Source organism: Stegastes partitus, unplaced genomic scaffold (genome assembly GCF_000690725.1).
Source record: "Stegastes partitus isolate 25-593 unplaced genomic scaffold, Stegastes_partitus-1.0.2 Scaffold1414, whole genome shotgun sequence".
NCBI classification, from domain to species: Eukaryota; Metazoa; Chordata; class Actinopteri; family Pomacentridae; genus Stegastes; species Stegastes partitus.
The window spans coordinates 1,309-24,993 of NW_007579145.1; the positions used below are offsets into that span (position 1 = coordinate 1,309).

A 23,685-nucleotide genomic window follows, 5' to 3' on the forward strand; every position below is an offset into this window, starting at 1 on the left:
AAACAACAATAACACAACACCAAAGTAGTAAATGAAAACATTAAACACACTATGTCGTCTACCTTTTTTCTTCATTCACGCCTTCCCTTGTCTTTTTCTTTTTCTGCTTGTCTCTACGTTTCGGCTCTTCACACTTTGAGGACATGATAAAACTGTGAGGCACTTTAGAGACACACTCAGACATGTGTGGAGAACACACACACACACACACGCACACATACACACACACACAAATAGAGAAAATCATAGATCACGCAGACACACACACACTCAGAGAGTACACAGTCTGGTATACTTTACTACAAACATCCACACACATACTAACTCATAGAAACCAACAGAGTCATAACCAGGTGTTTAAGGTTGCGTCACTGGCCGCCATCGTCCAGAGCGACACCGTGTTCATGTGTGTGTGTGTGAGTTGATGTGGGGACAGACAGATCCAGCCGTGGCGCTGTGAGGCAGCACTGACAAGCGTCGGTCTCTGATGATGTCAGAGGGGCCAGTTGGCCGATTTGAACCCGTTGAGTTGACTCCTACAAACTCGTCACGCACTCCATATCCTCGTCCTCCAACAGCCCGCTGTTTCTCTGTCGCGCTCCTCCGATCACCACCGAGCTTCTGTGGGACCCCTCTTCCCTCCCTGCCGCGTCCTCCTCCTCCTCCTCGTCTCGCGCCCTCCCCCTGGCCAGCAGCTCCTGCCGCTCCTCTATAGAGGACGGCCCGTGGATGGAGCCCCGGCTTCCTGTGGACTCTCCCCCACCTTCGCTGGGACTCAAGCTGGGCACTCGGTCCCTGTGTGTTGCTGCTGCTGCTGCTGCTGCTGCTGCTGCTGTGTGGAAGGGGAGGATGTTGCCGTTAGGGCTGTGCTGAGAGGTGGAGGAGGTGCTGGACGTGGCGTTTGTGGTGCTGTTGCCGTTGAGAATGTTGTTGGCGGCGTGCTCCATCTCCTCGATGGTCATGTCGCAGGCATCGGCCAACTCGGCTTTAGTCGCCTCGATGAACGACGGGTCCTGGGCGAAGTGACCCAAGCCCTCTGATATTAGCACCTTGAGAGGAAAATGGGGAAAAAGAGGAGTGGGAGCAAAGAGTAAGGTTTAATGTTTTATGGGTATGTTGCTAAATACAGGCTGAACTGAAGCCCTTTTCAGACATGGGACACACAACACTACTGGCTTCATCAGTCTGTTAATGCGATGGCGGTCTGTCATTAGGACGTCACTTTAACCTTCATGCTCCTCACAGCTTTATTCAGACATATGCGAGCAAAATATCACATGGTCACAATTGTGCAAGTGTCTGATCATCATTCTAATGTTTTGGAGACACTGGGGTCAGCATGGGTAGCTACTGCGTTAGCTATTGTAATTGAAAATAGTAAATTTTCCTTGTCTCTGGCTCATTCAGTCTCTCTTTGCCAGGTGTGTGAGACAGTCCATTTAGCTGTTAGTGTTTCAATTAGACAAAATAGAGGAGAGATTAAGATGCTGATTAAAAGGGAGAGACAGTATAAAAGTAGTGGAAAAGTCCCTTGGATAGCCTGGGAATCAACAAACTAAACCTCAACTGCTGTTTTCCGATTTAATTTTGGTGAGCATCATTTATCTAAGGTTAGTCTCTATATTTATTGCAGTAAAGTTTTATTTTTATGGACATTTCAGTTTGTAGCCTAACGGATGTGAAACTGTGGAGCAAAATGAATGAGAAAAGGGTGTTGGGATGTTGGCACACAAACTGTGTCCTTGGCTGTCTTTGGACCAAAATGAAATGTGGAAAAATCTTCCCCTAAATCGCCTCACACAACTTGGTGTAACTCTGGTTGTGTGTGTGTGTGTGTGTGTGTGTGCTTTTTCTTTAATGTGATTGTGATATATAAATGGGTCCGATTGAACAAGATTGCAACGTTTACAGAAAAGTGACCAGGGTGCTCGTTCATTCACAAAGGTGTTCAGTTGCTGTCAGATTAACAGAAAGGAGTCCATGTCTGAAAAGGGCCACAGAATAACCAACCGTACACACACATATACATGTACACACACTCACCGCCTCCACCAGACTTCCTGCACTGCCGTGAGACAGCGAGCTGGAGTCTTTTCCCAGTAGCGAGGGCACTGTGAGCGACACCGGCCGTGGTGCTCTTTGACTAGACGCTGACACGCTAGGGGTGGGGCTAGGACTGGGCACCCGGCTGTTCCCATTACTGTCGCTGTACCTAGAGGCAAGGCATCAGATTAATAAATGCATTATTGTGCCAAACTGTGAACTAGCAGCTATTTTTAGAGGCACTTAGTCTTACCAGGGCCCACAGTTGACAGAGGGCAAGCTGGTATTGAGCTTTTCATGGGAGTTGGAGCCCTCTAACCTCAGAGAGGGAACTCGCTGATAGGAGGCATCACTGCATTGGCCTGAAAAAGCAAAGACGGCAGAAGCAGCAGTGAGAAGAAGAAACCTATCTCAATGTGGAAGCTGTGATGCGACAGAAACACGTCCTTCACAGTTCTCTCTTCTGGTTTCAGTGACATGTTTTTCTTGCTCATTAAATTCAGGTGTAATTGTGCTTCCTGAGGAAATGGGATCCAATTTTATTTCGCAGCACTTGACAAACAGCGTTTTGGCCTTTGAAGCGAGCACAGGATGCGGTTGTACCTGTGGGACTGGCTGGAGGCGTGGAGCACAGCCGACTGAAGAGGGTCGGTGAGTGACTCCTTCTTAGCAGAGGACTCAGCCCTGCCACTGCCAGAGCCTGGAGGAAGAGGAGACAGCACAGGGAGAGGATTATGTCTGCAGAACAGAGCTGGGGTTTCAACTCCACATCCTGTATTTAAATTGACTTTACAAATGTGCTTTTAAGTGTAAGATTACCATGTGGGAGTCTACTACCTGATGATGTACAAGATGTAAGGGTACAGCTGTCTTCTGGGAGACATCTGGCCCCGATCGTCTCCGGAGACACTCCAGATGGAAGGACGATCTCCGCCCTGACACCACAAATAAACAGAATGCAAAAATACAGTTTAAAAGTGAGCAGCGTGTTCACATTTTATCCGTGCATGCGTGTCCGCTCACCCAGAGAAGTGGGGCAGAGGAAGACTCTCCTGGGAGACTGCCACCCTCCTCCTCCTCCTCTTCTGTCCTCTACCTCCTCTGCATCCTCCATGGGAGTCAGCTGCTTACAGGTATCATCGTGATACACCAGCCTAACAAGCGCACACAAAGAAACAGTCAAACCTCGTGAACTGATAAAACTTTCAGATTAAAGCGTGAATGTTTAACTCGGCAGTACATGTCGGAGGAGAGCGAGTGGTCGTCCTCGTGGTACTCCCTGTCGTCTGCATAGCTCTCATCGTACGTCTCCTCCGTGGACCCCTCCCCTCTTCGGATGATTGGCAGGCGGCTGTCACTCGAGTCCGAGCTACAAACAGACAAACAGGCAAAAACGACCAAACAAGCGAACAGACAGACAAAGACACAAAATGAACATAAACGCACACCACAGATGGAAAAACATGGGGACAAATATGCAAACAGATGTAAACACACAGGGGGAAAAAAAAGCAGCTGATTAGCAAAAAACTCAGAAAGGAGCTTAGGAGGAGGAGGAGGAGGAAGAGGAAGAGGAGGAGGAGAAGAAGGAGGAGAGCGAGAAACCCACAGAGGCTTAACTACTGCATGTAGGAAAAGGAAGGAGGAGAAGAAGAAAACGTCTGAGGAGAAGCGGGTGGGAATTACAGCTATATTGTTGAAGCAAAATGGTGAATAGCATTAAAGGCAACACCTGGAATATGATAAATAAGAGCAAGACTGAAGTTCAGACATCTTTGAAAAGCAAAGACATTATTGAGGGATTGCATCAGGTAATGTTGCTCACTAACCCTCAGAGAGCAGTATTTTAATGTAGGCCCGCAGGGAAATTAAGCAGGTACTTTTTATGCTGTTGTCATCACTCCAAGTGAAGGTCAATAAAGAATCAAAGGCTGTCAGTTTTTTTCTGTTCACCTGTTTGGAAGTGGAAGTGAAGACAAGAAAGTTCTATCACTGAAGCCCTAAACCCAGTGAAGGGTTTAAATTTAATCTTTGAAAAATTCACCTAAACTACACCATTTATCAGAACTAGAAACTGTAAAAAAATAGAACGACTTGACAGATTTTCAGCTTTAGGTTGTTGAACTACTCCTTTGTGACGTACTGCTTCATTGTAAATCTAAGCTTAAAATTGTGATATTTCACCAGTATTGCTCTATTTCGCACATCTTGTTTACATTCTTCAAATGTGAACCATCTTCACTGACCACATCCTGTGAAAAAGAGAAATTTCTGCACTCCTCTGCACAACTGTGACACCATGAGTGCCTCAGCTACAACTAACTGTCACGGAGAAAAAAAATTCTGGGACTTCTTAGCTGAAATGCAGGATGTGTGGAAACAAATTTAAAATGTAAGCAGTAAAATCAATCAATAGCATGTAGAGCAATTTCCCCCCAGTATTGCTAACACTTGTGGACACTTGGAATATATTGTATATGTTGATTTCAGGGTTTCTCCATAAATAAAATAAAAAATTTCCATGTTAGTGTTTTCCTGTTTTAGCCTTAATGGCATTCTAATTGTGTTAAGCTGCACAGAAGACATTTTTGAGTTCTCTACTCTCTAGCCGTGGTTGTATCGTTTCCATAGAGGTTCAGGACTTTGTGTTCCAGTGAAACATGAGTCCCCAGTAAAAAATACATGTATTGGGACCAAAAAAAATTCCCAAAACTGCTTTGGGTTAACAGGGTAAAAGCAAAACCGTACCCAACCCTGTGTCATGTTATATCCTCTTTGTTTCTCAAAGATGTCTTCCCTTCAGTCACATCTATTTCATACCCCAGACTAAAGCTTTAAGGAAACATCCTGACATTTGAATTTTAATCTTTTCTTCATCACCAGATTGTTCGTTTAAAAGCTGCAACATGTCAGCTTAGAAAAAAAAACACATCTGTCTACAGTTATGTTTCAAATTAAAAGTCAAAACCCACTGCCTGCTCTGCAGCACCCATTATTTTTAATGATGAACCCTTACAAATACACTAACTATTCTTTAATTATTTCCGGCAGAGGTACATAAACTTCTCCTAAGAACAGACTGGTGAAGAAAACTAAACAAAATTCAAAATGCCATGATGCCCATGTAATCAGCTATTTAAAGGTTCCACAGCAAACTCTGGGTTAGAACAGCATTTAATTAAAACCTGACTGAGACTGTTGACTTTGAACAAGCCTGCATGGAGGTTAACCTGTCTCTTAATCGATCAAATCCAAAGAGATAGTGCATCCCTGTAATGGAGCTCTTAATTCTAGTTCACTTAGTGCCTCTAAGTAGGCAAAGTGAATCAGTGCAACTCCATCTTTAACTTTTATTTAGGCACTCAGTCTTCAGTGGATCATAGTGCATGGATGCTGGCGAACACAATTTGTAAACATAAGTAAAGTTTAAAGAAGCTGCAATATTTATTAAAACCCCTAATAGAGAAAGAACATGAAAGGAATAAATAAAAAGGGTAATAACTTTGCTATTCTTAAAGAGGCTGTGCAAGCAGGAAGTCATGCAGTCATTAAAGTAAGTATGTATGCACTCAGTGAATTCCACAGTAATCTGATATTTTGGGACCAAAGTTTGCATTCGGATTTGTATGATAGCTTAAGAAGTGTTGGTAGACACAAATTTAAAAACATATAAGTGAAATTTCATTGAAACATTGTTTGTAGTTGTCAAGCTGTTGCTCTGTGTTGAATAGATCAACAGTGAGTTGCATTTGAACTACATTTACCACAATTGTACTCCAAATTTACGGAGCTATTGGACTCGAAATAGCAGGTAAGTATTTAAATATTCAATTTCTATTCAGATAAGGGACAAAACTGACATTGTGTCTAACCCAGACCTGCCATAAAATACAGTACAACGCAACAAAAGCAACAAAAGCCTCTGGCCGCACCAACAGTCTGTCTGTGGCTTTGGTAGCTGATTGTGTAGTAGCAGCATGTAGCCTGGCTTTTTGCTATAGCAACTAAAGCTTGATGTGCATAGCAACAAGTGTCGCTATAGCACCTTGACAGTTATGCTATTTTATATAGCATCATGAAATCTTTTTGCGCGCACTTAGGGGAGAAACAGAACACACACACACACACACACACACACACACTCTTTCTCTCTGTCTCCTGGCAACATACCGCATAAGGGTGTCATAAAAACACGTCCTGCTTGCCACCAGAAACAAAAGACAGGGAAAGAAAGCAGGTAGTATAAAGAAAGTGAAGTGAAATAGTAGAGTCATCACCCAAGTGTCATTCTGGTAAATCTGTTAACTAAATGTTTGTTATGATGGCCCGGAAGTGAAAGAGAAAAAATCTTGCCTCTGTCCAAAGCACAATAAGTCAACTCCAAAACAACACTTACATATAGTGTATGTATGTGTAACACTTGTTAAGATACAGATGTAAGATGGCGTCTAGCCTGCACTCACCTCTTTGGAGGAAAGCACCATGCAGATCTTGGCAGCAGGATGGGGGTGAGCGGCTGCCCCGTGTGCCCGTCCACAGTGCTTATGGACGGGCTTGGGAATCGACTGATGCCCTGCGCCGTCACCCCGGCCATGCCAGTGTTGTTGGCGTTGTTGATGTTGGCGTTGGAGCCTGATGAGGAGTAAGAGGAAGGGGTGAAAGTGGTGGAGTCCATGAGCTTCTCATGAGACGGACTCTCGCCTTCGCAAGGTGAGCCTTTCTGGCTGATATGCAAGGGACGCTGGGTGGTGAAGGACTGTGGGAAGGAGCTACGGCCGTCGCTCTGGTTGTAGTAGTTGACGTGGTTGCCAAACAACCCGCCTGTACGCTGTGGTGGGTGAAGACAAAGAAAGACAAAGGAGAGAAAGAAACATGGAGAGACAGAAAAGAGGGGTGAGAAGAGAAAAGGACATGACAAAGAGGAAAGAGTTCAAATGAAGCTGAAGCTCAAATATCTTCATATCTTATTGCACACAACATTCAGCTCAAACGTCATAGCGACTACTGTCACATTCACTGCTAGCAGCATTAAAACTTTGCTCAGCCATGATGGAAATGCAAAGCAAAGGCTTTTTGTCACCAAGCAAGAAGTGTCATTTACATTGCAGTCTAAAAAACATGACAACGTTTTTAAGTGATTAAATCCTTGACATGGGAGCAGAATGGTGTGACTGAATGAACAAGGCACTAAAATATCATCAAAAATCTCAATATTGCCTAATATTAGGTATCAGAACAGGGATTTCACGTCCAGTTAGCTATTGTTGCTTAAATACACGTAGAACCACTTTATGTGTTACACACTGTCGGCAAATGTAATAAAATGCTGCAGCAAATGAAGCACAGCATATGAACGTTGCAATGGTAGTGAAAATGGAAGGCTGACAACTGGCATAACTCACCCACTTAGCAGTAGAAGTAGAAGACACTTTGTGTGTGTGTGTGTGGTGGAGTGTGTGGTGTGTGTGTGTGTGCATATGTGTATGAGGCTTGCAGTTCCAGTGATCAAGTTGTTCAGGTTATGTTGTTTATTTTATGATTTTACCTGTAAAATTAAACAGTGTTTTATGATTTGTGTTCACAGGAAGTCTGTTCAAAACCCAGCTGACCAAATGTAGTTTTGAATCTGCAGTAATTTGCAGCCAAGCTATGTGGTGGAAAATGAGGCCTTGTAAAAAATGTCTTTTCGACTCATGCAGGCATGTATGTGTTATGTGCATGGAGCAGTAATAAGGCTTCAAGCTGGCGCTGATCATCTCTCTCTTGCTCTCTCTCTGGAGAGTGAGTGAAAGTGTGTGTATCCAACCTTTACCCTGAAGATATCGTCCTCAGATGCCGCCGACACAGGCTCCTTCAGGCCTTTATCCAGCTCCTCCTCCACTGTCAGGTCTCCAGAGATGGCCCTCCTAATCTCTGGACCAATGTCATGCAATGTCCGCAGGCCCGCCTACACACAGACCAAACACCATCAGCTTACTTTTACTTACTGATAGTTCATTCATACCAAAGAAGGCTACTATATACACGATATTTCCACTTCTTTAGGGAAGTATAAACAAAACTGCAGAGTGTACCTGCAGAGAGAGAGCAGTTTTCGGGGGCACCTTGGCCACCAGCCCTTGTTCTTTCCTCTTCTTGAACTTGCGGAAATATTCCTGGATGAGGAAGGTGGCGTAGAACTTTCCGACCGTTACCTCATCATCTGCAAAAAATGTAAATATTGTCATTTAAATAGGTTGTTGCTTCAAATTTTGAGTATTTTTCAGAAAATCTGTTGTAAGTGACGCAACAAAAGCAAATCACAGTGTGTAGAATAATGACTGTTGCAAGTGTTGTCGATATTAGCGCATATAAAGTTGTGTTGCAGAGGACACGCACCACCAGCAGGAGGCACTACTTGATCCAGTAGCTTCATGCTGGTTCTCTTCCAGATCTTCTTCACTATTGCCCTCAGCTCCTCATTAGCCTGCTCCAGGTTGCCTGCACACAGTCAAAGCAGTATTTTCACAGTTATGTTTGAAAAGCCTCAACACAGCCTCTGTTATTTGTATCTACAAGACAATACACTGTTTGTACATTTAACACTGAATCTAAGGATTTGCTCGATTATTTTTTGTGTCTTTTGTGTCATTGGTAAGTAAAATATTTTCACGACAAAAGAAGTTTTGGCTGATATAACAGAACAGACAGCAGCCAGATCAGGTGAGGCAGGTCCAGTGAAAGGCCTTAGCTTTAATAATCAGGTGACTAATCTGTATTAGGAGAAAAAGTGCACCAATCTGAATCATAACCCCAAGTCCCAACTTTTGAGAAACAGTCTTATGAATAAAATGTCACCAGTTTGACCCTGGAGGGAAAAATCTGGGTGGCAAAATTGAAAAAGCGATACCGAGCAAATAAAGATCAAAAGCTGATCATAACGAGATCAAGTCATTCCCATCTTATGCTCTCTGTATCTATATAACAATGTGCCTGTCATTGTGTATTTGTGAGGCTTGTTTTAGTGTTTTTCTTGTGTGTGTCTGTCACCTTCAGTCTTGATCCTGAGTGCGGTTCTGACCAGAGCAAACAGCGTGGCGTTGAACATCACTGTTCCGTCGCTGTTCAGAGGCATGTTCATCGACACCAGACGCTACATGAGACACAACACACACACACACACAGAGCAATGGGCAATTATATTAATAAACAGCTGCCAACAGACACTGGCAGCTGGCGGTTTGTTAAAAATAAAAACAGTAGTTTGACACTACGTACACTAATTTCCCTTTAGGGAGATCTTAAGAGATATTTCCTCTAAATGTACGATTTGTTGTCAGTGTGCCATTTGAGTCATTGTGGAAGGTGTTATAAGCTGTCCATATGTCATCACATTAATACAACAACAACATAGTGATTTGTATATATTTATCACTCATTGTAAACAGACAGTTTTAACCTGTAGTGCTGCTGCGCTACTTTCTACGTTAAGGTTGATTAACTTTTTCTGGTTTTGTCTCACTGCTGCAGCTCTTTGTTTGTGATTCTTGACCTTTGTTGATCACAGATCAGAGGGTTTGTACATGTAAGACACACTTGTTGTGTCACTGGAGGCTGGGCCGGGTAAATTACATTGAATATAAATACATTTTAAATATTAGAAACCAGGTTTTTGAGATGCTACTCTCATCTGTAACTTTTGATTGGCGTGTGAGTGCAGGAAAAGAAGTGCATAGTATTAATTAGTTTTTTGTTGTTGTTGTTAGTGTAGGATATTTTTAAGAGTAGCATTCACAGCCCTCCAATCCTTATTAATTTTGTGACAAAAACCTAATTTTCCCTTAAAATCAAAATCCCCTTTGCTACAACCATGAGCATCTAGTTGTTTATTTGTTACTTTCTTCTTGGTACAAGCCCCAAAAATAATAGGAGAATACACTCAAAACACTTGAATTTAAAAGCCTTTTGAAATATTCCAGAAGCTCTAGATTTGTGAGACTGTGTCAGTGTGTTTACCTTGCAAGCCACCCTGTGTGGACAGAGCTTTCCGAAGCCGAGGGGAGGCTGGATTCTCCGGAGCAGAGTCACCACATCGAGGTGCTTTATCCTCCCTCTGAAAACAGCACAGTTGTCACGTTATTGACAATCTTGACAGATCCTCTGCTGATGACAGCCTCATTATATTCTGATGGCACAGTTTGTCAGCTCTCTGTAAACTCACTTAGCTTCTGGGTCATATTCAGCCCAGATCCTCTTGAACTCATCAAGATGATGCGGCCCCAGGATCGACCAATCGCGCGTCAGGTAGTCGAAGTTGTCCATGATGACAGCCACAAACAGGTTGATGATCTGGGGGGAAAGTCAGGACTCAGTCAGGCGCTATACGATCACACTGTAATTCATAATTCAAATTAGCCCCATTTGATGTAGACTTGAACAGAAATTGTAAAGTAGTTTTCAAAAAAAACAAAACAATTGGCACCTTTGGGGAATATAATTAACTGCTTTTTGTTGAGAGCTAGATGAGACACTTCCTCTAATTGTAATGAATTATTTGTGATTACATAATCGCATTGAATATTCACATTTAAAAGCCACACATTTCTTGTCACGTCTCTGCACTCACCAGAAAGGCACAGAGCATGTAGAAGCTGACAAAGTAAATGATGGCAAACTGGCTGCCGCAGTCCTCGTTGGTCGTGCTGTTCTCATTGGTCGAACCTTTCTCGCACGGTCGATTGGGCGAACACGCCAGCATGATCTCCTGCCATGCCTCACCTGTCGCACATCTGATAGACAGTCGCATGCATACACCCGCACAAATATGCACACACATCAACGCAGATGCGTGCAAAGACACATGCATGTACAAGTACACGAAAGAAAGAAAGGCACAGAGGCACGAATATACACACACATACAAATGCATACATGTGTGTGTGTATGCGTACAAGCATACAAGCATGTAGTGACACACACACACACACACACACACACGCACGAATAATTGCAAAGACAAAAAGAGGAAGACACGCACACACATAGGCACAATTATTAGAGTGTGAACTGTATAAAAAGCAATTATGCAAAGGCTATTATGTCCTGAAACAATGAATTTACGTAGCAAATAATTCAGATTTTTGGGCTTTTTCTTGCATCAAACTACAGCTGTCTTCCATTCTGAATACTTCATCGCAATTAAGCTTATTCACACTGCAGCTGCTGTTTTGCCAGCAATTTCGGTGGGGTTTTGCCTGTTTGCTAGATCTAAAGTAAACTCCTTAATCAAACTGAGGGATTGATCGCTGATTTCCTCACTTTGGAATAGCAAATATGAAGTATCCAAGTACACTGCCTCTCTGAATGGAAGCCCAATCCTTTGATATATTCCATGTAGGGGTTTGTCCAGAACATGAACAGATAGAAACGGTACTTTTTTGAAGGTTTTCATCCCCCTGCATGGAATCTTACCATCATCGCAACCACACAGGACAGAGAAGTTTCTGGCTGTGGATCCAGACAGTTAAATGTATTATCAGTGGACTCCTCTGACAGAACTCCTCAGTGGATCAGAACATTTTGTGGTAAACCAGCGTCGAACCGTAATATTAAAGGGATCAATGTTTAATATCTACAGCTTTATAGCTTTGATTAAAGTCTCTGAATGTGGGCAGTTTCAGGGCAGCACAGTAAAAACTGACAAAACATTTTCTCACACCGGTTCTTGTGCACAGTTGGATACATTTACAGCTCGACATTTACAGACGTCCTGGCCTTGAATTAACCCACTGCTGTCATAAAATGTCAGTGATTATGCAAAATTTTGGAGATAAAAAAAAGCAAGAGTTATTGATAGAAAAGGGAGAAGAACGTGAATGCAGAGTGAGAAGAAAATTTGCATCCATGAGGGAAGAAATTAGGAAAGATGAGGGAGAAAAATATGGGAAAAGGCAGAAAGTATTCACGTGGAGGGCCGTAGTAATCTTCCTCACCTGAAGAGCAGCAGCACTGCCTGAGGGAATGTCTGGAAATTGTTGTTCCTGTTGATCTGCGTGGGGTCCCGCAGTGCTATCTTACCAAACATCTGTACAGGAGGGGAGGAAGTAGTCACAGCACACAGCATATGATGTCAGCATTGACAAGTGGAAGTCATTCAGAATTAGAGGCCAGCCGTCCCCAGCAAATCAAATTAAAGTGTCTCCCACTCAACATCAGAGAAGCAAACTATACAAGAGGAAACGAACAGAGAGAGGAAACGGAGAGACAAAGACAAACGATAACTGGATAGCAACGGGGAGGGGAGGAAGAGGTGGGGAGAAAAAAGACCAAACGGGAACTCTCGATGACAAGACTCCAGGAAGGACAGACACGGGACGAAGGCTTGCTGAAGGAGAGAAGGAGAGAGAGGACAAGGAGACAGACGGAGGGAGCTGGGGGGACAAGACGTCAGCTTACCTGCATGCCGATGACAGCGTATATGAAGAACAGCATCACTATAAGCAGAGCTACGTAGGGCAGAGCCTGAAGAGAGGAGACACACGTCAGTGGCAAGTCGGCTGCAGCGTTTTACTGCACCGAGGCTGGAGTCCATTCACTTTCATTCAAACCTCACACAGCTAATTACTCTACTTATGTTTCAGGAGACTGTTGATAAAAACTTTCAACCTCACTTGCTCTTTTTTAATTTTTTTTTTAAACGAGCAATTTCTTTTCTTGGCACTTCATGAAGTGAAAGTGAACAGATCAGCAGTCCTGCGCGGCACAACACCAAAAACAACCCAGGACAAATCATCTGACTTCGGAGCGAAAAAAAAAATCTCAGTAAAATACAAACTGCTCTCTTGGTTTAGCTGGGAGACCATTTCCAACATATTGTACAAGAACCAAACACAGCTAGAACAGATATTTCTTCTAGATTTACACACAACTGTTTAGAACTGAGCTCCAGGCTAATATTACCCCTGTGACTGGAAGAGCAGGGCCACATCATGATGAACAGAGCGAAAAAAGTTTGATTAAAAACGGAAACAGCAAACTAAAAAACTATCCATGTTAAGTACAAGAACGTATTCATGATTTTAAACTTAACATGAGTCCGGTTTTTCGCTGTATTAACAGTGTTTTGAATTTCCTCGACTGCAACATGAAGTGACCCGTCTCAGTTAACACAAGAGAGAGAGCAGATTATTTTCATTTCCCCACAACTCTCAAACAATCAAATGATTTCATTTTTTTGGTGGAGTGCTTCATTTAAACTTATCTAGCGCTTAACTACTGGCCTACAGGGGGAATGGTGAGCTCTCGAGGGTTAGTAATAGGGTGTAGGGTGTTTGAGAGAATAGAAGGAGAAGAGATGAGAAGAAAAAAATAGGGGAGAGCAGGAGAGAAAAAGATTGCTGGTTAAGATGTTTCTCCCTGTTTCCCAATTTCACGTCCCTACTTTCCTCCCTGCTTCTGCAACGAGACTCCTAAACCTCCTTTCCGTTGCCTCACGTCATCCCTCATTCTTTCTGATTTCTTCCTTTTTGAACCTCCTTCCCCATCTCCCTGACTTCCTGCACGAGTAAGACGTGGACACGAGGAGGGATGAGGCAAGGAAAGGAAAGGTGGCTTGTGAGACTCGACTCGGCTGGATTTACACAAGAACAAGAACCTTTTTAGCCCCATGTGTCTCAGATCTGAAATTACTGCACTATATTATTCATAAATAATAAATGCGTCTATATGAGTCCTTGTAAAAGGTATTAAATTTTAACACCTACAACCGGCAAACAAACCTCAAAGTCGCTACATCAAGTCTTAAAACTTGAAAAGGGAGAGTGTTCAAATAGATGTTTAGTGCAATCTGGGTCACATTTGGGTTAAACTCCACTGTTTGTGCACCACTTCTGTCCTGTGTAAACCCAACCCCCTGCTCTAGCATGTTGTGTCCGGTTCTCCCCTCACTTGGAAGGATTTGATGAAGGTCCACAGCAGGGTCCGAATCCCTTCCCCGCGAGACAGCAGCTTCACCAGCCTCATCACGCGGAACAGCCGGAAGAAGGTGATGGAGATCCTGGCGTTCTCTTCAGAGTTCTGCAGTCCCTTTTGGTGGGGTTTGGTGTTTTTTTTGTTTAGAAAAAAAACACAGGACGCATGGAAACACATGCAGATAGGTAAGGGAGGGGAAACACACACACACACACACACACGCGCGCACACACGCACGCAACCACACACAGGTATAGATGAACACATACATACGCACATGCATATACACACACAAACAAGTGTGGAAATACAGACATACAAGTAACATTTGTATGCATATTCCCACCCACACATAGATATGGGTGTAAATATGCATAACGCGCACACACACACACACACAAACACACACACACACACACACACACGCTGAGTTAATAAATGGAAATCTGCGTCCTACAAAATCCCATCAAAATCAACTGACAAAAGAGATCTTGGAGAGAATCGGGCAGTCATGCTTGTTTTTTTTTTTTTTTTGTGACTTCATGGAAAAATCACTTGGCAACAAAGAGATCAACAAATCATCCGCCGGCTTCCTGAAAACATCCGCTGCAGACTCTGTTTCCTTTTATAAACCGGATACATCGCATGTGACATTAACTGTCTTTAAAAGCAGCTAACTGATGTGTCTTTATATTTCTGACACCTAAAATCACCTCAACACAGGAAACACCCCTGACTGTTGTGTCTATATCTTATTACAAGTAAACCGAGCCTTGCACTGACATTTGACAAACATGCATTAAAATACTTTTGGGACCCTTGAAGTAAATCCTCCAACTAAGCTGAGGTATTAGATTATCCGGCGATGCTGTAGACTAAATATCTAATAGCTGAGATGAAGCCAGAGTCCTCCATCGATGGAGGTAAGCACTTTCCACAAATCACTGATAACAATTCACAGCAGACACAGTGCAGAAATTCCCGCCTGAAGGCTGATTCCTGTTTCAATAAATCATGCAGGCAGGCTAATTGTTTGTCTGTCACAGAGAAAGTGGCCACCTGAAAGAACAATCCAAATATAATATTCAGCAGGATGAAGATATTACTGCCCAATGCAGCCACTGCCACGTAAAAAATAATAATAAAAAAAATATCATATTTTCATGGGTGGCAAATCTCTTTATCTCGACCGTCTGTCTACTATAATCTTCCAGAAAGTGTTTTCACACCAGCAATCTTTTTATTTGCCGAGCTTCTTGCAAAAGAATATGCAACATTCGGCCCTCTAAAGGCATTTAAGCATTCGGTGTGCTCTGGATTGTTTTATCCAAAACTCATCTCAGTAAAGTTCTAAAGCGCAAGGTTAGGAGACACTGATTTCTAACTGCCTATTGTGCCAGTAGTCGTCCCCAGGAAATAACTCCATGATGAAATATTCAGTCATCTAGCTGAGTGCTATTCTAATACAGATTTATTTATTTATGCCGCTCCTGCTCGTTCTCGGGGACAAAAAGGCGGAAAAAACAAAGGCCACATCAGGGTTCGTGTACAGCATGATGCAGCTAATACGGGAGCAAAGGAGATCATCCGCCATTTATGCCACAAATTACAGATCAATCAGATGAAGCTGAGGATGCAAGTAGCAAATCCTCAGCAACCATAACTGCACTAATAACAATGCAAAACTGACAAGAAAATATAAAATAATCGACATCACAGAATAAACCAGAACAACCAGAATTATGCCACTTCCCTGCAATAATTAAACATGACCCCAAAGAATCAGCCTCTCTAACCTCTCCATGCCATTTGTGTTTTTCCAAGAAGCCATCAATTCTTTATGTTAATCCAACAGAGAACACACAGTGCGCTCCGACAAAGAACTTGCCATTCTCCACACATCTTACTGCAGTTTGGGACGACAGATGTCATACGTTACTTTCCAACATGATGCTGATCTGGTTTGGGAAATGTCACTGAAATATATCTATTATTTTGTAATTCTGGGATAACACAGGAGAAAGTTGGACACTTTCTAAAGGTGTTTTTTTTCTGATGAAAGTGTTGATAAGTAACTCAAGACATGAGTTGTCCCAAACTCCACGGACGGATGTGCTTAAAATGGCACATCCTTCTGAGGAGTGTAAATCACAGTTCTGTACTGCATGTAATATCACAGTTGGACCACAGTGGGCACCACTGCACCATTGAGAAAGAGTGGGGGGAGTGAGCGGAAGAGGTACAGTGACAGTAAGTGTAAAAGAGACAGAGAGCCAGAGAGTAAAAAGACAGACCGAGGATGAAGAGAATAGTTTGACAAACAAATTCATAAACAGACACATAGATGGAGNTGTAAAAGAGACAGAGAGCCAGAGAGTAAAAAGACAGACCGAGGATGAAGAGAATAGTTTGACAAACAAATTCATAAACAGACACATATAGATAGATAGTTAGATAGATAGATAGATAGATAGATAGATAGATAGATAGATAGATAGATAGATAGATAGATAGATAGATAGATAGATAGATGCGAGGTCAGTGGAGAAGAGTGATATAAAGAGAGACAGCGTGGTAGCGTGACCATAATGGCTTGTACTGATGACAAAGCACGATAGGTACCACACCCATAAGGGAAGGGGGCGCGACTTGCAAGCCATTGGGGATGGTGGGGGCAGCGGGCGCCATGGCAACAACAATAGCCACTTATACTAGGCCTTCACAATACAGCGTCCTTCACTATACGCACACACATATATATAAACAGATATATAGACATTTAAAAGTACAAAGCAACATAAGTCAGACTAACTGGGCATGCTGCAGGAGATAACAGCACGAGCGACGGGGGGGGGCGCGGGACGACAAGGTGGATGAAAAAGCCAAAAGTTCTGGATCATACCGTGGATGGCTTAGCAGAAGGAGGGATGGAAGGATGGAGGGATGGAGGGATGGTGGAGGAGGTAGGGAGGCGGACGAGGTTACCGTCGGAGCGTACCATTGGCCTTACCACAGGGGGGTGAGAGGAGGAAGAGGAGGAAGAGGAGGACGAAGAGGAGGAGGAGGAGGACGAGGACGGCTCAGCTGGCTTTAAGGAAAGGCAACAAAGATCAGCACCAGAGTAGCGCCTCGGTGTGTGTGTGTGTGTGTTGTGTGTGTCATTGTGTGTGTGCAGTGTGTGTGTTTTTGTTGTGAAAAGTAGTGAAAGTTTGGCACCAGCCCAGACAAAAAATAACTCCTGAAGCACCAGGCTGGTGAGAGTTCAGTCTCTGATCAACTCTCACATGGTGGTGGAAAAAAAAAACAAAACAGAATTTTATCTGAGCCAGCAGGGAGATTTCTGTGTGATATTGCTGCATATAGAGATTTGCCCTGTCTTCTGTGAAGGCCACATCAAGCTGAATCACTTCTTATCAAAGTAGGGGAAGATTGAAGCATGGAAGTGTGCGATATTTGTAAATTTCTGTGCAACGGCTTGAAGGCAAAAAATACTGACTGATGAAAAAGAAGCTGTCTGTGTAGGTGCAATGCTCGTATGTGGGTCTGTGAGCCTGTCGTGGGTTTGTGTGCATGATGGGGAATAGAGGGGCGCCTCTGTAGCTATCTGTTTTTCTTTCTGCCAGCTGAAGCTACAGTACAGAAACATTGGTTGAAGCTTTGACTTAACTCAGGCCCCATTTTTACCAAAAGCATCTCATATTGTTTCGGTCATTCCTTGATCTGAGAAAAGCTAAAATCAAAAATGAAATTAGAATAACTTGAACCTTGTGAAACAAAACACGTAGCTTTTATACAGATGGGTGACAAACAAACCCTTGGAACCCCAGGCAGTTATTGGGCATTTTTTACTCCTGTCTCATTGTTACTCACTGTAGATTAATTTTTTACTGCATATAAAGTCCTGCACCTCTATGGAAACAGGACAAACATAGAAGAAGTAAAACAATGTCTTTTGTGAAGTATGACACAATAATATCGCTATAAATCCTTAAAAAAAATTTTTAAAAAATGGAGTCAACATATACAGCATTTTCCCAAGTGCCCACAGTTGTTACTGATACTGGGAAGAAATGGTGACTACAAAATAGAACTATATTACTCGCATTGTTCTTGTCAGTTCAGCAGAGAATAGTTGAATTTTTGCTGTGTGATTGTTGGTCACAGCTAAATCACTAACGGCCTCATGGCTGCAATAAAGGATTTTTTTTTTATGTTGTTTACAGAATCTGATTTGTGCAAACAATCTATATTTGTCAAAATTTTAAATAACACATGTAGAATAAGGTGGTTTTTAAAGCTCAGACTTGGTTAATTTTCAAAAGGGAACTGCATGCCACACATTGATAGTTTAAGGATTGTTTTTATAGCAGTGCCAAAGGATGTTATTCGCAATTTGTAAACTCTGGTGGCTTTCAGGGTTCCATGGGTTAAAGGAAAAAGTGTCTTCATAAGGTATTTGGCCACCAGGTGCTGCCTGAACAGCTTCACTGCACCTTGGCATTGATTCTGAAAGTCTCTGGAACAACATTCTTCTAAAAAAAATCCCCCAATTGGGGGTTCGAAGAACACCGGGGAAAAGCACTGTCTAATAAGTCAGTCCAAAGTCTCCCAAAGGGTTGTGATTTGGTGACTGGGAGGGCCATAACAACTGGCATCAGTGTGGAAATGTTTCCTCACAGGATGAAGGAGGTAACTCAGAACAACTTTGCATTCAGAGGCTCTCCCCTCTAAAGAGGCAAGTAGGCCCAAACCATGGGAGCAAAATGCCCCCACAGCATAACAGAGCCACAGATTCCTTCACTCTAGGGGTCAAAGGTTCAGGTTTTCCTTTAATTTGTCACCCTGCTGCAAGTAATTGGTAATCTAATAATCGAAAGTTAACCAGACCATGACTTTCATGTATTTTCAGTTGAAGAAGCATCAGAATACTACAGTTAAAAAGTAAGACAACATATACATCTGGTTCCACTAATGACAAAGATGCACTGGATGCTTTTGGAAATCGGGGCCCACATGTGTCTATATAACACTTAGAAGCACACAAACTATACACTATAGGGGGACACCCACTGGTTGTCTCTGACATTGCAACACTTTGCACTTGTAGGAGTGATAGATTAACTAGTAGTTCAATCTATGACTCAGGAGCTGTTCACTCTGCTTTGGAAATGGCCCTGTTAAAATACCTCACCAAAACATAAATGCATCATTACTCCCTGTCTTCTCCTAGAATAAAGAAAGACCTGAGCAGCAAGAAGAAGCAAGGTAGCGAAAAGAAACAACAAGACAGAATCTGGTAAAAGACATGGGAAAGAAAGTGTAAAGGAGAGCAGAAGGAGGAAAGCAAAAGAAAGAAGGGAGGAATTTCAGAGGGTAAGAATATGTGAGAGAAAATAGCAAAGAAGAAAAGAAGGAAGGAATGAGGCATTTAAAGGACTTCTAACAGGGCCATTAACACACACCTCTATGATTACACACAGTGATGATGCACACAGAGTAAAAGTATATCTTATAAAGCACTATTGATTAACTCTAGTGTATTACAATCCTTCACTTTGTGCGGCTTTTCTAAATAGCCAGCAACCCCGAGGATAAGAAAAATAATAATTTGTTGAAATGACAAGAGAGAACGGGCCTAAGGAGACTACAACGGTGAGTGTGTTTGTGAGTGTATGCACTTGAAAAAAAACTAAGGTGGATTATTGTGTGAGGGCAAGGAAAGCAGGAACGAAGGGAGGGAGGGAGGGAAGGAAGGAAGGACGCAGGGAAGGAAGTGTACCTGATTCACATTTAGTGCAGACTAACTAAAGGAGGAGGAGGAGGAGGTGTGTTTCTGTGTGTGACGATGAAAGGGCCAGCTGGGTCAATTAAAGCATAATTTAAAGTCTGAATTTGCTTCAATTTCAAATTAAAATCAGAGCTACGGCACTGAAATGACACCCAAATAATTCCGTTATTATATTGTTCATTAAAAACTGACCCAAAACAAATTATACAGACTGCTTGTGGCCCTGGAGGATCTGTGCATGAAGTGTAATTTTAACCAAAACTAATTCAGTAAAAAAAAAAAAACTAAAAAGAAACTTTAAAAAAAAAAAGTCAATTTGGAAATAAAATATACAGTAGTCCTTTCAGGCTGAACTACAGTGCAGATGTGAGTTACTCTAGTTGCAGCTCACTGGATTTAGGAGGTAATTTAAATTGAACTTGAGCTGCTTTCTCACATTGCACATCATTTTTTCAAGCAAAAACTGCATCAGTTCAGTTCAATGGGTAACATGTGTGTCATGAGAACATTCTTCCCCTTCATTTCTGATCGTTTTGTTACGAGTTTTTGTTCCATATATTGTAAGTTACAGCTGTAATATCGCAGAAAATACTTTTCATTTAATGACTAATGTGCTAGGATTAAAAACACAACAAACTACTGTCAAAAAACATTGTTTAAATATAAAGCAGATAATCGGTTGACCTTTCAGGGCATAAGAAACGCATGAGAGACCCATGTTACCCAGCTTGCATTTCGGGTGAGCAAGCAGCACCGCAAACCAACGAGAAAGAAGATAGAGATAAAAGAGAGATAAACATCCATAAAAGAAGAGTTAAGTGAACTGAAAAAGCTCAGAGAGAGAAAGGAAGAAGGAATGAGGAGGAGAAGAGGAGGCATTCCGAAGAAGAGAGAAAGAAAAAAGAGAAACAGATGCAGTCCATACTGGCATTGTCCGCAAGACACCGCTCAGAGCAAACCACTACCAATCTGTCCACACTACTTCTACTCAAACCAAAACTAAAACGGAAAAGAAACCACACAAGGTTTAAGAAGCACCCGCAGGTTGCTGGGGAGAATTAGAGACCCAGGATTAAGGAAAAATTCGGTTTTAATGACCACAAAAAAAATGCAGCTACTCTAAGTCAACAGGCACCCAACAGAGCAGCGGAGTGGGTGCACTCAAATGGGATATTTTGGCTATTTAATATTTACTAAAGGCAAAGTAATGACATTTTAAAAGCTAGCCTGTTACTGCACTTCTCTGTACGCTTCAGAAAGGAGGGAGCTGTTGACAAGCTGCTATTATTAGTTTCAAACAGCACTGCCCGATGTTAAAAACATTCACTTGTGCTTTTTTTGACTGGTGAAATGCAGTGGCAGACTAAAATTTAAAATGTCCTAGTGACAGGGTCCCAGTTCAAAAACAGTCAAAAGTTCTCACAGGATTAAAGTGAGGGGGTTTCTTAAAAAAATAAGAAAAAAAATAAAAAATTAAAAAACAGTAACTTGGGTATCTCATCACCCAAATTATTAAAAACCACCAGAGGAGAAGAAGAAAATAAAATAAAGACTTGGGGCATGCTTTTAGGTTAGAGGTGAGAAAGGAAAACAATGAACCATTCAGAAAGAACTGCAAACCAATTAATAACTCAATCAATCTCTCAGTTAATCAAATCAATCAAATCAAAGGCAAACTCCAAACCAAAGTGTTAAGTGCAACATCGGTGACGTGTATAGATGACAAAGGTGTATATCTCTGGCCCAGTCAACCTCAGTGGAACTCATCATGGTTCAAATACTTTCAGTTCATTGCACAACTGTTTCAAATCTATTTTCAGCTGCTATTAAACGTCTGCGTATATATTTGTTTCATCCCTGTCTCTCTGTACACTATCACTATACAGTTGGAGATCAAATAACGTCTTTGCCTGTGAGGCAAAATGATGATACTTTATGATGCAGCAAATTCCTCTAATAACTAAACAGACAAACTGAATAAAACAAATCACATCCAAGTACAGTTTAGAAATTACCCAGTGTTGTTTATGAGCAGCCTTGTCGGCCTCTCGAGGGGACAAATGGATTCCCTTTCGAAAGGCATGAAAACAAGTGCCAAGCTCGTTCACCCCTGGGATGCACTAACCTTGTTTGTATGCCTGACCAGTGTCGTCTGAGGTGGAACGCTCCACTACGAGGGAATATAACAGTGCACCTGTGCGCATATTCTGCTTCGAGTTCTTAAACCAGCCAACAGTTGTGGGTCTGAGAGGATTTCAGGCAAACAATTCATTCTGTTGTTGCTGCCATAGACCATCTTTAACACATAGTCTGTAGTAGTGGCCTTGTTTTCAAGAGAAATGACTGTAACTGATGTGACAGAATCAGGGAAAACATGTCCTTGCTTTCATGATGAGAGTTAGATTAGAGGACTGGTACCTTTCCAAGCGTCTTGGTTTCATAGTTAGCTGGAGCCAGCTGATGAATAGTTTAGCTTAGCTTAGCATAAAGACTGGAAACAGCTAGTTTGGCTCTTTCCAAAGATAAAGAAACTCTTCTATAAAACTCCAGCTTGTAATTGTCAGACTATAGATTTTGCACAACTATCTGACTGATTTTTTTTCTTACTTTTTAGCAGAGTTACTCAAGTCTACAGGCTGATATGTAGGCATGACTGATTTTGCATCAGTCTTTTTCCGGGTATCTTCCTTCTTTTTTGGAAAGAAAACCACTATTGTATTTATCAAACTGTAGAGGAATAGAGGAAGCAATCTGATTTTACTTATTTTAATCTATAAGATGCACTAAAAGTAAGCACTAACAGTCCAGAATAAACACAAAAAACACTGAATTTAGGAGGTGATCCACAGAGAAATGAACTGTTTTAATTGCTGACTTATAGACTGTATATCAATGTGAACTCACTGAGGACTGCCTCCACCTACTGAGCAGCCACTTGAGCTACTTCTGACTCCTGAGGACTGTTCTCTGGATGTTTGCAATTAGTGGTGCAACGTTTTTTTTTTTTTTTAGATAGAAGGTGAGCCAGCAAATGGAACTGAATGGTATACTTTACTAGAAGCCGAAAGAATGCTTCTGTAACATTCAGGTCTTTGGCCAGTCTGATCATTTCACCAAATCATTATCTTCTCAGGCTAAATGAAGTGGATTTCTGTCCGGCCACTCTTTGCTTTTTTTTTTTGTTGCATGGTTCTTCTTCCAAAGAGCACTCTCAATACCACATGAATAAAACACTGATTGTCCCTGAAGTGTAAATACAATAGACACTCAACATTTGACTTGTATTTGGGATATTCATTCTTATTCAGGCCCACTGCTGACCACAGGGCCTCTATGTTGATAATAAATGAATTCATACATACATTTCCATAAATTTCATGGGTCCTGAGTAAATCCATTTATGGATCAAATTGTTCCCCATGTCTGCACATTGCTATAGCTGGACAAAAGCAAAAAAAACCCAACAACAACAACTCCTATTTTTCTCATTTGAACTTGAAGTTTCCCAGATGATTTATGAACTCAGAAGGTATTTTGACCCCTCGGTCAAAACACCATAGTTTAAAAATGAGATTCTGCATTTGTTCCTTCGCTCCATTAAATCAGTGTGAATCTTTTTCTACGACGTTACAGTAACAGGCCTGGATATAGCACCTTTGTATCTGTCATGCTATACAGTGTCGATCATGCCAGGGGAATGGACAGCATCCCTTGTGGCAATGATGACAGATCAAATAAAACCAATGTGTAACCAAACCAAGTGCTGAGAAAATGCAGTAGGTTCTATTGACAAATGCAATAGTTTCTGATGCTACTGATGCTCAGCAGACCGAGGCATAAATACCTATCTGAAGCAGCTTCAAATACTGAAAAATCCAAACAAAACCCGTAAATAAGAATGTTTG

At 42.0% G+C, this 23,685-nt stretch overlaps 1 protein-coding gene across 1 annotated transcript in view; it reads right to left on the reverse strand.

Moving 5' to 3' along the window:
* Nucleotides 1-280: 280 nt before the first annotated feature.
* Nucleotides 281-23,685, reverse strand: part of cacna1c (calcium channel, voltage-dependent, L type, alpha 1C subunit) — a 59,538-nt gene continuing 36,133 nt past the window's right edge. The window contains exons 26-43 of the mRNA XM_008299410.1: nt 13,969-14,106; nt 12,478-12,543; nt 12,015-12,106; nt 10,649-10,811; nt 10,244-10,371; nt 10,039-10,135; nt 9,073-9,175; nt 8,422-8,523; nt 8,118-8,245; nt 7,856-7,990; nt 6,507-6,871; nt 3,284-3,412; nt 3,067-3,197; nt 2,881-2,978; nt 2,647-2,743; nt 2,297-2,405; nt 2,044-2,212; nt 281-1,049 (exon numbers count right to left, since the gene is read on the reverse strand). Coding sequence (XP_008297632.1) covers nt 537-1,049; nt 2,044-2,212; nt 2,297-2,405; nt 2,647-2,743; nt 2,881-2,978; nt 3,067-3,197; nt 3,284-3,412; nt 6,507-6,871; nt 7,856-7,990; nt 8,118-8,245; nt 8,422-8,523; nt 9,073-9,175; nt 10,039-10,135; nt 10,244-10,371; nt 10,649-10,811; nt 12,015-12,106; nt 12,478-12,543; nt 13,969-14,106 — 2,763 coding nt within the window. The 3' untranslated portion in view covers nt 281-536. The remainder of the gene's footprint in view (nt 1,050-2,043; nt 2,213-2,296; nt 2,406-2,646; nt 2,744-2,880; nt 2,979-3,066; nt 3,198-3,283; nt 3,413-6,506; nt 6,872-7,855; nt 7,991-8,117; nt 8,246-8,421; nt 8,524-9,072; nt 9,176-10,038; nt 10,136-10,243; nt 10,372-10,648; nt 10,812-12,014; nt 12,107-12,477; nt 12,544-13,968; nt 14,107-23,685) is intronic.